This window comes from Mycteria americana, chromosome 1 (assembly GCF_035582795.1).
Source record: "Mycteria americana isolate JAX WOST 10 ecotype Jacksonville Zoo and Gardens chromosome 1, USCA_MyAme_1.0, whole genome shotgun sequence".
Classification (NCBI taxonomy): Eukaryota; Metazoa; Chordata; class Aves; order Ciconiiformes; family Ciconiidae; genus Mycteria; species Mycteria americana.
Window position 1 is genome coordinate 188,955,640 of NC_134365.1, and position 13,190 is coordinate 188,968,829.

Below are 13,190 nucleotides of genomic sequence, written 5' to 3' on the forward strand. Positions count from 1 at the left end.
CTGCCTACACAAGGGTGTGACTAGGAGGGGGCTGCTGTTTCTTAGCCAGCACCATGCTAAACGCTGTACTGAGGCAGTTCTTTAAAGTAGGGCTCTGGGAGGAGCGATTCCTTCCATACTCTCCTGGCTTGGTTGATACACCCACTTCTTCAGCTTTAGCTGGCTTTTACAGGAGTGCTGGAGTACTGTGTGTTCGACAGTAAATCCTCAATGATAATTTACATCCATGTCCCTACTTAAGTAACACCACCAAAAGTGAGTTATTCTTTTCCTTGGCTGGCCAAAGGCCAGAAGCATTAGCTGGGAGTTAGAAAGAGTAACTAATTGGATGCATCGTGGCTACCCAACGCAACACTGAAAATGGGAAATTTGAAGGTGTTCATTTTTAACCTGGCTGCTTGTCTGAAAAAACAAATTAAACCTGTTCAGCTAAACAAAGGTCCATGCTGGTACTTATTCTACCGATATTTCGAATTATTTTAATCCTAGCTAATATTGCAAGCTCTTTTTTGATTCCTAATTCATTTAACCAAGTCATCTGCAATTAATAGTTTAAGTAGGAGAAAGGTAAGTGCCAGGAGACTCTTGCTGGATTGGTAAAAATTCAAAAACATCAGAAGAAAAACTTGTACAAACAATATGGTAGAAGTCATATTTATTGATAAAAATTAATATATCTGCTATAAAATTTGTAACAGTAATGCAACTGAATATTTATTTTGATGCATAAACCTGAATGTTACATACCAAATACAATACAGTAACACTGGTTTCCTCCTTATTTACATGTTTATGAAAATTGATATGCAATCCATGTTAAAAGAACTTGTAATGGAGAATAGTTACATTAGAAAAATAATATTCTTGATAAAGCATTCTTGAGGACTCCAATCACATTTTCAGGCCTCTTTCAATAAGGCAAAAATCCCTGGTACAGCATATAACTTAATTTACAAAATACAATAACTTCAGACACATCTTCAAGTTTTCTTTTGGTATGCTTTTCCTCACTGTAAAATTACTCAATTTTCTTACTAAACAGAAAGAACTTTCAATAACGAAACTTAATGAGTTCTACTACATAGTACATATACATCGCTGTAGCTTAGCGACCATAACCGGGCAATCTTTCTCCTTAACTGTTTGCTCAATGAGCTTTTCTTAGATGTAGGACATGTAGTATTTTGAAATCATTATGACTGTGGTATCTTTCTTCAGTTTTCATAGGAAACAGATCTGTCACATTTTGAAACTTTTTTTTTAAATTTTATTTTATTTTAGGAACTGGTGCACAACTACATTTCCACTCACAAGAGAACGTCACAAATGTAACTAAAATTAGGCTTGGATAACTTTGAAAACATACTACTATGTGCCCAAACCCAAATTTCTTACTTTAATACTTTATAACCCTGCCATGCTCTAGGAATTCTTCTTCTGCATAGCTTCATTACTAGTCACAGTCAGATAGTTTTAATTCCTTCAAAGGCACAAAACTTCCACCTCTTTTCCAGTGTTGCTCCTACACCAGTGAATTCTTGTTTAAACATGCGTGGCAGTCTCATCAGAAGCATTTCTATCTCATTTGCAGAGATCTGAGAAAGAAATAAGGGTAAAATTAAAGTAAGAAAGCTGTCCTGTAGATTGGAAAGAGGAAATATGGAGAACAGAAATAGGGGGCGGGGGGGAAATCCAGGCCAGATGAAAACAACCAACCATTATTATTTTTTTAACCTTAGCCTGACATGAATTTCCAGACTCCAAAGCAAGTGCAGATTCCTTGCAGGAATGATTCTGCTTTTGTAAGTGGCATCCCACTGTAAATGAATGACAACTGCTATGTCGGGGCTGCCTCCACACAGTGTGGTACAAAGTCCATCTAAGAACTACAGTTGCAGGTATACTTGTAAGGAGGAGGAAGCAAATGGGACCCTATTCTTCCTTCTCAGCCCATGAGCTCTTGAATCCTCCTCCCAGCTCCATCAGTTTTTCTCTTGCAAAAAAACTAACACAGGGACTTTTATTTCTAATCAGCTCACTTCTGTTACTTAGGGCTATCTTGTTACTTAGGGCTATCCATGGCGCTATCTTCTCCCAGTTTGGCCCAGTTCAGCATCCCCAGATAACTAAGCAGTAAAGTTCATGACTCGGCATTGCTCAGGATGTTTTTATGGTTTTGAAACCTTAATGACTGGTCAACTTCCTAATGGGAAAGATGCTCTCATTGCAGAAAACACTTTCACAAAGGCAACCTTTCTGGTATAATGAGTAAGGAAGTCAAGAAATGAACAGTCATGGAAAATGAACCATTTTATCCTACAGCTACTTCTTCTAAAGCGATGGTCATGAAAGGAACAGTAAAGAAATCTATGGGTGCTGTCTGTTATCCACAGGTATCTCCATGGTTTGATAGGCTTCTCTGGCAACGATGATATTTCTGCTTATTCATATTAGTAGGAACCTTCCATGGTGAAAACTTTTCTTTTTAAAACAGTGTATAAACATAAAATATGCTAATTATACCTCATTCCACCCATGGGAGGTGAGAAAGTGTCTGTCACCTTGTATTTTCCTGAAGAGGTTAGTGCAGCAGAAAGATTAAATGATTTGTTAAAGGTGGCACTGAAAATCAGTGTTGGAGGCAGTCTAAAGCCCCAGAGTAATCAGATCCATCTTTTACATACCCTCATGGCAGTAACGGGTAGCTGGTTACCTTTGTGTAATATATCTGAGCTCTATACTGAGCCCTCAGCCCGCACGGGTATGCTGACCTTATCATTCTTCATGTTCAGGTGAGGAATGACAGGCTAACCATGGAAAGTAATTGAAATTCATCTCTGAGATTGCATCTCTGGATTGCACTATTAAAAAGTAATTTGTTGCTACAAGCAGTTACTTCGAAAATAAACCAGCGAGGTCAAATTTTGCGGCTCCTGTTTATTATGCAGCAGGTAGGTCCGGTGGTAGCTGCAGGGGCTGGTATGTTGGCACCTCGGAGAGATGGAGACAATGCTCCTTCCATGAAAGCTGTGTTTGCAAGTTAAGGGTTTTATGCTTGCAGCCTCACAGAAGCCCACATGTTACTCATGTGAGTAGAAATTCAAGGACAGAGGCCACAGACATGCACAAGAAGGGACCGCAGCAGTGAAAGGGGAGAAGGTTGAAGAGCTCAGTGGGCAGAAAAAATGAGCAGCAGGTCTGGAGCCCAAGGAGCTGGTATGTTAAATGATTGCTGTTGTCATTCAAGAGATACAGAGGTGGAGGGGTCAGCCAGCGGAAAAAGCAGTTGAAACTTAGCCAAACGCTGTGCGTTAAGGAAGGATTTGAAAGATGACTGAGGGTATGGGGCAGACTGGGTGCTGCAGGAACTGGGGACAAGATGAAGGAAGGTGTACATGTGGCAGAGGCAGGGAATAGAGAAGCAGAAGAGGAATAGTTGCAGGTGTGAAGCTCTGGATGTATTGAGTCTTGATAAAATCAGATTAAAAAAAAAAAAAAAAGAAATTCACCAGTTTCTCACCGTTTTTCACCATCCTCATCCCCTACTCCCTTTTCATTGTGAGTACACAATGTACCCACACTGTGTAGGTAAAGCACTGGACTGTAGTGTCCAGGATTTTCCTGGACTGTAAAGCACTAGCAAATCTGAGCTGCCATGGCCTGAAGCTAGTGCCTAAGAACTTCATCATCCTTCCTCACTCATCCATGCATCCATTCAACCTGTCTTATTTCCAGTGGGCTTCTAGCTCAGGATCTCCTCTGCTTTTAGCTATACACTTTTTCATAGAAACAGAGGGAGGATCCTCCAGAGGCATGATGCAGCCCATCAAGGCAGCCCATCAAAGCAGCTGGAAGGTGATCTTGGCTATGGGTGGCATGGCTGGAGGGAGTGTTCAGGAACAAAATATTACCAGGATCAAAGGAGCTGTGTTTAATGACCACCACACAAGGAGTGCCACTCACATTCTGAGTCCAGGTGCACACCATAGCTATATCCTGACTCCGTGTTGCAAGAAAAGCTGGGCAAGCACCATCATCCCCATGTCCAGAGGAAGTATTGGCAGATGTGGATCACAGCTGTGGCTAACTGCAGGGTGACCCCTGCATCCGCTAAGTATCTCATGCCGTCTAGCATCCTGCAGAGCTGTTGTTTAGCGCTTAGAGTAGCATTCACCTGATCAAAGGTGACTATTTCACAGCTGAGCTTCTCACCCTTGACTTGCTTAATATTCAGTGGAGAGGAACAGGCCCTTTTGGGGCTTGATTTCATCTCATCCTACAGTAGGTATTTAAAAGTATGTCAAAGAACCTTATCCTACAGGTATGTCTTGACTATGGGCTGTACGAACCAATGCATTAAAAAACACTTTGCACACTGTAGTGTGTTGGCCTCACTTTTGTGCTGGCCATACCGTCTCTGAATTTAGCAACAGGGTCAGCCAATTCCTTTATGAGGCCCTCTCCGCTTCCATGTGGAGATGAAGGGTACACTTCATGGTTCATTCATGTGTTCATGGAAGTTCATGTTCACTGTGACCCATGACTAACAACTTTTAGAAGAATAAGGAATCATCTCCTCAAACTCTGCACAGTTTGATGGCCATGGCTACACCTGCCTCTTGTTCTGCTTTCTTTCTCCTCAGCTGTATTTCAAGATCATGTATCATAAAATCAGCTGCTAGTCTTTGCCATTTAAAGCTCTGCTCTTCTTTGCCACAAAGAATGGCTAAGCAGCACGAGGCAAAGATCTCAACACAAGCACGTGCACTGTAATTTGCGAATGAATAAAGACTGCAAACCCCCAAGCCCCATATCCCATTATCTTTCTAATGGAAACGCATGAAGAGTTTAACCTGCAGTAAAGAATAATACAATATTTCTATAGAGAAAACAGATTTTGATTAAATTTTTTTACCCTAGAGTCCAACTGCTGCATATAAGACCAAAGATATTCTATATTGGCTCCAAAAGGGTGGACGTGAAGAAATGTGGATATGATACCTGTATTAAAAACAAATGCACACAAAGTATTGAAATTACTCAGACAATATATCATTAAAATAAGCAAAATAATTCTGAACAATCTGTTCTTGCAGGTTTTTCAGTATGAATTATGATTCTTATTTTTCTTACACAACCCAATAAACATAACAAAATGGCATATTTTTAATACAGTCATAATAACATGGTAAACACAATAGCTCATCTTCAGGAATGACAGCAGTTAGCAAGTAAGTGACCAAGATAACATACTGATGAATAAAGGAATTTCTAAACAAAGACTTGCTGGAAGCATTTCAACTACCAATTTTATGCTTGATTTACCAATATAAAATTGTGGATATTGTAATGGTAAAATTATTGCTTTTTTCCCCTTCACTGGATGCTCTGTTGTGAAAACGTTTCATATAATTGTGTCAGAAACCTCACTCCCTCAAATTTTTCTAGTAATTACGCTGATGCTGGTTATGAAAAGTGCTTAACCTGTATTACCCCTAACTGCTGCTGAAGAAAACACAAATCCTTTATGACATATTTACTTATTTACTTTCTCTTAAAAGACAGCCAGTTCTGTCTATCTTCATTGTTATTTACAGGATTGTTGTAAAAGGTATGGGAATAAAAGTGGCTTAGGAGGAGGCAGGATCTAAGTCTACAGATTTTTTTGGCAATGAAAAACAAGTGACAGCATAATAACGATGACCAGAGAAAACAAGATTTGGGGCATCAGAATTGCTATTAAAAGCACCATCCAATTTCTCTTCTTCTAAACAAACAGTGAAAATACAAAATGGCATGTGTGTTACTTACTGTTTGGGGAGAGTTGAACTGTAAGAATCAGAGCAAACATTTTCAACTCTGTTTGGATGGGTTTCTTAGCTGAACCACCCTAGGGGAAGTTCCTTATATTTAAAGCATAAACACCAGGATTAAAAATGCTTACAAATGACAAAAATGGGTCACTGTATCTTGTGTACTGCAGGCCATACTGCTTTCTTGATGCTGAATGAATTAGGATAATCTTGGATTTCATTTTTGCCCAAATACTGGCCACGGTTGAAAATGATAAGTAAAATTTAACTCATTTTAGACTGGCTTTGCAAAGAACACCTTTTTTCCTCCCTTGTATTTCCAATAGCATTTACAAACTTCTAATCCTGCAAAGGGAGAGGCATGTATTTAATTTTATACTATGGCAAGTTCTAGCAGCAGTTACCTTCTTTGTGCTGTGCGTGACCATAAGCACACACACAAGAGCTCTTGAAGCAAAAGCCAAGACCATCACACTTGGGTGGGTTGACTGGGAATCCAATTTGTATTCAAATCACATTTTACCAGTGGCATTGTATTTGTTATGTGTGTTCCCAAGGCTTTTCAATTCAGGATGTTCAATGCTAGCTCTTTCATATAATGTAAATAAAAAGTCCTTTGAAAATATTTTGTCGTTATTGACTGGAGTTCCATGAAAACTTTTTAGTAATTTTTTGTCTTTTATGCTCTTTTCCACTAAGACAATATTGAATTTTGTATAATACAGACAAACTTAGTGAAGGGATGGAGGCAAGGCCCATTTTTCCCTTGCCACACCTAAACATGCCTCAGAGGGAGAGATAACATGAAATCCATCCTGAGCAATCTTTTGTCTTTGAACTGTAACAATGAGCCAGTTGTGGAGGTATTGTGACCAGTAATATCTGGACTGAGATTACACTGTTTATCTGAGTGTGCCACTGGACAGCTGCTGGATGGGACCCACTTTGGGACACTGCCAAGACTTGTTACAGTCAAATAATGAGTGACCTTGAAAAAAAAGTTCGTTATTCTGTTCTTAAAATCCCATCCTTGCTACCTTTGTCACAGAAGTTATCTTTCAACAGATCAAATACTGTTCATTGCAATTAAAAGTTCCAAATTTTATTATAACAAGCAAAATTAAGTCAATTCATACATTTCTGTGCATCCCACTGTTCCACATCTCACCAGTCACAGGAAGTTTTTGTACTAAGCCCTTTAAACATTTAAATACATTCTTCACTTTTAAATGACCTTTTTTGGTCTGAACTGTCTGAACCCGTACCCCAGCAATAAACCAGCAACTTTCCTGGTGCTTAGTAGATGCAAATGAGTTGCATTTAAACAAATTAAGGTAGTTTTGGAACTATCACCTACTGGGATACCGCTGATTTTGTGAAAAGACCAAACCGAAGAAATGAAACCTGGTCTTTCAGGTCAGCATTTCTGTGAATGGCAACCATGCCATAGGGAGCACTTTGGACCTTTAGGCTCCATGAAAACCTGCCCCACTGAAACCAAATGCAAAACATGCACGTATATAAATGGGGCACGTTCCCTCCAAGGGTAGCATGGGTACTGCCAGCATTCCTGTGTGGCTAAATGCTAGGTACCAGTCAGCTGGCCCACTGCCTATAAGCTTTAGCTTTTAGACACTCTTTAAGAGTTTATTTTAAAGATTTTATTCTAGGTAAAGGATATGGCAGTCCTTGTGGTATTCTTTATAAATATTCATATTGCTAATTCCCTCACCTAATCTCAAAAGCATAAAGCTGGCTTGCTTAATACATCCAGTACACATATTTTTTTGCCTGGTAGTTTGCTAATATTATTTCCATCCCCTTCTCCTTCAACATTTTGTCTAATAATCAGATATCAAGTTATACAATTCTAGCCTGCTAAATCTTGATGTAAATAAAGTCGTCATACATTCATGCTGCAAGTCTAAATGCAGATCCTGCAATTCTCTTCATACCTGAAATCCTTTCATTAAACTCTGCAGAATTTTTCAGAAAGGAGAAGTTCACTTGTATTTTAGGATTTCTCTTACTAAAAGCCAAAGACAAAAAATAAAAAATATCTTTTTTTTTTTACTTTTATTAGCACAAAGATGCATGTGAACACATATGCAAAATAAAAACTTGTTAAAAGGTGTTTTGTTCTCAAAAATCTTCTTTGGGGTTATCTTACCTATTAATAGTGCCTCCTTCTCTGATTTTAGACCTGGGCTTCGTTTCTCTGAATTTTTTTCTCTGTCTTGGTTGACCAATGCTACTGTCAATACATTGATTTCCTATAAAGTTTAAAAAAAAAAACCAGGTGGTCATGTAGATTTCATTTACTTCAATTAAACCTGTCTGCTTCCTTTCAACTCTATAAAAAGATCATTACTTTAATTCACATCTAAAGACAAGACAATTATAAATAATTGATTTGTTTGCAGAATATTAAGACACTTTTTGAAGTACCTTTATGCCAAGAGCTGCCAAGAAGAGAAATTTTGCTTGTGAAGTAAGTAATAACTTTGTTGCTAGTCCTTCTTCATTATAACAGCTTGAAAGATGTGCCATAAAGTGTGGGGATGGTCAGAAAACTCACATTTTCTAGCTATTAAAGCTGTAAACAAAGACCGCCTCTAGGGAACATGGATGGAAACATTCAGCTACAGCTATAAGAGCAAATTCAACAGTCACTAGTAATGTTTCTAGCTACTAGAGCACAATCATCTACCCTGTTACACTCTTTGACCAGTGCCTGGCATGGTGTTGGCCCCTGTCCCAGACAATTCCAAGGCACGTTTTGGGGGTCAGCACTTTTCAGGGACCATTCCTAATAGGCAGTTTGCATAAAGCTACCTTGTTTTGAGGACTGAAAGAAAGCCAGCCTTAAGGGCAAACAAGCTAAGGCTCCTGCTTTGAGCTCCTTTTTCTGCAACGAGGTGGCCTGAACCATCCTTATCTCAGCCAAGCTATCCGTTAGATGCTCCATCAGAAGTACCCAGGCAGTTGTGTGACACAGATGGCTCTTCTCCTGGGTATATGTGAAGTAAACAAATTATCTCTATTTCAGAGGCATGTAAGTGGCCTCAAAGTGCATTGCACAATATTCAGGCATATACATGGGCTGTTTCCATGGAGCAACTGATATGCAGTAACTCGTTCCTTGGTGAGGCAGTGACTCACGCTGCTGCATCTGCTCTGTGAAATGCTCAGCAGGTCCATTCAAAACCTCGGAGGCAGAGAGCACGGGGCTGGAGATATGGTGGTGTGAGGTGGGACTGTACAGGAATGGTGCTCCTGTTCTGGTTGGGGGAGTGAAGGTAAGCAGCTGGAGGTTGCATGGGACTGGGCAGCCTTAAATGCAAGCAAATTTGCACTACTTGGTGTAATGGTGTGGCCCATCTAGAACATGCACTCAGGGTGGTGCCTTGCTCCAAAATTCTTGGCAAGCATTTTTGGCAATAAAAGAGAGACACTGGGCTTGGGTCCGTCTAGGGCATTTCTGAAGGTGTGAATAATCCATGCTAAAAAAAAAATCTAAAACTCCAAAATATGTCAAATGTGCCTTTTTATAGATGACTAAAGGCTTCACAATCTGTGAGATATAGGTAAAAAGAGTCAGGCATTTCCTTATTCTCAATTAAAAAAAAAAAAAAAAACAACACAAAAAACCCCCAGTGATGTACTCTGTGCTCTTTATAGGCTGGCTCCAAGGAGCAGCTTTCTGGTACGCAGTGCCTGATGGCTCAGATGCATCATGGGTTCAAACGTTCCCTCGCATTGTGAAGAGGAACAAGTTGCCATGTGTCAGCTAAGAAACTGTATGTGCATTTGCGTGACGTACACACATATGTGTATCCTTAGCCCCCAGCAACAAGGGGCTCCGACAGACCTTAGCCCACAGTGAAGGAGGAGTGAGGTGGACTGAGCCACCTGTGGTTTGCTGCAGTTGTAGTGGCCAACTGAGGCATGCCTCCTGGCCAGAGATCTACGTGTACTTGTGTACATGTAAGCTAGTCAGCCTTTGCTGCCTTTTTAGTCAGTAGAAATGAAATAACTTTGTAGTCGTGTATTTTAGTTATTTACTTCAGGTTGAAATAAATTGGACCTTAGAGGTGCCTATTTTATATTTCTCATTGGCTGCAAAGGGAAACATACAGCACAGATTTAGACACCTACAGGTAGGAGGGAGTCTGCAGTTCAAGAGTTGCAGTGATCCCCTCTTAAAATAATGGTGTGCCTGAGCACTCTGGCAGCTACATCACCTTGCCACTAACACTCCTGTAGTGTTGTAATGCATAGGGCACATTATAACAGCAGGAGTATGCTCTAAGTTGTCCAGTACTGTTGATTCCCCTCCTGATAGAGCCAAAGGCTAATGCAAATACTCATCCACTGCTGGCCATGACATCCAAGAACAGCGAAAGAAAACCCAGGCAAGAAACAGAAATAAGAGAAGTGTTCGTATGAATTTCTCCATAAGAGCAGTAATGACAAGGGGGTTACAGATCAGAAGAGCAGAGCTGGATGACAGATTTCATGATACTGCAGCAGAAGAGCAGAGCAGCATATGCCACCAGAGCCTGTATAGGTTAAGATGTAACTTTTGACTCCATCAGAGATAGAAAAGCAGTCTAAAAATAACAATTCCTGAGAGGGGAAGGAGAGAGCAGAGAGATGTGTATTTGATATAACAGGCCCCAAACACAACACACGAGCAGTTTCAGATGGGATTAGAAGTTTTGTCAAGCAGTGATGCAGAGAAAGAAACTATATTCCCATTGGGAGTAACGAACAGATGGATTCTCATTTAATGTCTAGATTTGAGCCTGTGCAGAACATTTTGTGTGATTTATAGGACAGTGTAAATGGATGCTAAAGGAAGTCACATCAAGTCTTTCTTAACTGTGTGTTGGTACAGAGGATAAAAGAGTAAAAAATTGGTTATGGGGGAGCCTGAGGAAACTAAGAGTGGCAAAGATAGCTACTCAGCAAACAACTGGCTTTAGAAGAAGGTTGCAGGTTCTTGGACGTTTGAAAAGGAGAGGTTTCTGCCATCCAAAACTACCTGCCTCACAGCAAATGATAAATTAGACTACTCTGATGTATTCAGCTGCCAAAATAAGCTTGCACAGGCCATGAGAAAATCCAAGGTGTGCATGGTCCCATAAAGGATTCAGTAGCAATACTGCTAGGAATTCATAGTGATTTAAGAGAAATGGGCATAACTGTATCTAAAAAATGGGTGTGAAATTCACCCAGAAACCAGGCTAATTATAGTGTAAGTGAAAACCTTAAGTATCTGACTACACACTGCAGATACAAATCTGGTACCTATGAAGCCTCTACGACAAATCCTCATGCAATTAATTTGCACATTTTTAGAGGCACTACTTATGCCAACCCACAGAAACAAGACTTTTAAGAGTACAAAGGTGAATGAGGCAATAACTAATTAGAAACAAACAGTTAGTTCACCTCTCTGACATGAGAAAAAGCTACTGATCACCAGATGCCTGAGAAAAATTATTTAATATATACTACACTACAGTATATCCTTTCTTTCCTGGAGACCATCCTTTATTTGGCAAATTCTATTTTCTGAGGCCCTAAGCAGTCTCCTTCAGCAGGTTTCATTATAAAAGGAATATTTTGCTACCATCTGTCAGTTACTGCATTAAAGGACAAGAACACAGCTGAGCATGTGCAAACCAGTACTTATTAGAAGTGAAATGACCTTGCAAGATATAAATACAGTATGTGGAAGGCTTAATCCAGGTTAAATCACACCTGGAGATCATTAGGGACCTGGCCCTATTCATTATTCACAAATTATGTCAGGTATTGGAGAACATGGAGGCCCGATTTGATGATGACAGCTCCAGAGCTGCTCAGCATGAATGCAACCATTCTGTGTGATGCTCTCACCATTGCCAGCTTGGACCTTTTCCTGCAAATGACACTTTCATCCATCAGCAGATGATGAAAAGACATGAATTTCCCTTGCGGGCTTGACAAACCCTATGATTCCACAGACACCCCTTGGGACCAGCATTTTGATTCGGGACTCCCTGCTTTTGAACCAGGGAGGCAAAGACAGAGAGAGAGTCTTTCTGGAAAACTTTCAGGAGAACTTGCTGGATAAAACAGAGGATGGCAAGTGACAATTTTCTCACACAGACTATTCATTTCCAAGGGCAGACCTCTGATACCACCACTGACATGGAGTTGATGGCTGTGGAAAGTAGCACATGGCAGTTTTCACACATGGAGGTATACCTTAGCTATGTCCTGGCCATAAGGTGGGAGAGAAGTCGGGTTTGTGTCATTCTCCCATGTACCCTGGCTTCTTTCGGAAGCAAATGCAGAGACACGGGCAAGTGGATTGCTCCAAAAGGTGCCATGGCCCACCACAGAGCAGCTGGGTCCCACACTGCAGACACAGCAAATAAGAGTGTGACTCCTGAGAGAGCTGCATTTGCCAGAGACAGACACAGAAGTCCTGAAGAGTAGAAGAGATGTGGTGGCTTTCTACAGAGGATAGTTGCAGGTACTGTAGGAACAAAAGGCTAGCTCTGGACTCCAGGGGACCAGCAGATCAGAAAGCCCCAGATATTTAGGCTGGATTACAGTCCTCCATTGGTTTCTTTTTTCCCCCTATGGGAAAGTATGATATTAAATAAAAAGTTCTCAATCCAGGCATCACTCATCCTCTACAGGCCAGTCTTGCACCAGTGCAAAAAAAGGCAGACAGAATATAAAATGCCTGCTCTTGCCTGGGGCTTCGCTCTTTAGCCTAAAAAGTTCTGTGATCCTGAAAACATAGGCTAGCCAGCATCCCTAAAATTGGGGGAAGTGAGGACTTGCCATTCCCCATAAACGCTGACCAAGAGCTGAGCAGGGCTTGAACAGTAGCTGCCCTACCTGGAAACTACTCCTGCCGTTGCTCTGGACTCTGCTTGAAAGGCAGAATATGGGATTTAATGAATATGACATTGAAGACACCTGGCATGTGATCAGGATGCAAATGACAAATATCCAAAGAGCTGAAATACTCCCTCTGCTATCTGGGTAATCCAAATATTTGATAATTACCTTTAAATCTAGGGGGAATGATGACTGCTTGCATATTGTCTTCAAAGACATCATTCCCTTTGTTGTAGTATACGGGATTCTGCAGAATTGTGTGGTGAGGGGGTAAAAATAATATTATGCTTTCTGAAAGACCCAGTAAAAAAAAAAAAAACAAACCCCACCAGACTCTGGAATAGTTTGCAGGATATGTTGGTGTTTGTACTATATGTACAAAGCCAATTGTCTGAAGCATTAAAACAGTAGCAGAAGAAGGAAAGACTAGATGTTGGACACAGCAGGCATATGACAGAGCAACTGCTGAAT

At 40.5% G+C, this 13,190-nt stretch overlaps 1 protein-coding gene across 9 annotated transcripts in view; it reads right to left on the reverse strand.

Moving 5' to 3' along the window:
• Positions 1-640: 640 nt before the first annotated feature.
• ENOX1 (ecto-NOX disulfide-thiol exchanger 1) overlaps positions 641-13,190 on the reverse strand; it is a 397,458-nt gene continuing 384,908 nt past the window's right edge. For all 9 annotated transcript variants that reach the window (XM_075489098.1, XM_075489137.1, XM_075489072.1 and 6 more), the window contains 3 exons: positions 7,984-8,086; positions 4,916-5,001; positions 641-1,595 (listed from right to left, as the gene is read on the reverse strand). In XM_075489098.1, coding sequence (XP_075345213.1) covers positions 1,464-1,595; positions 4,916-5,001; positions 7,984-8,086 — 321 coding nt within the window. In that variant the 3' untranslated portion in view covers positions 641-1,463. The remainder of the gene's footprint in view (positions 1,596-4,915; positions 5,002-7,983; positions 8,087-13,190) is intronic.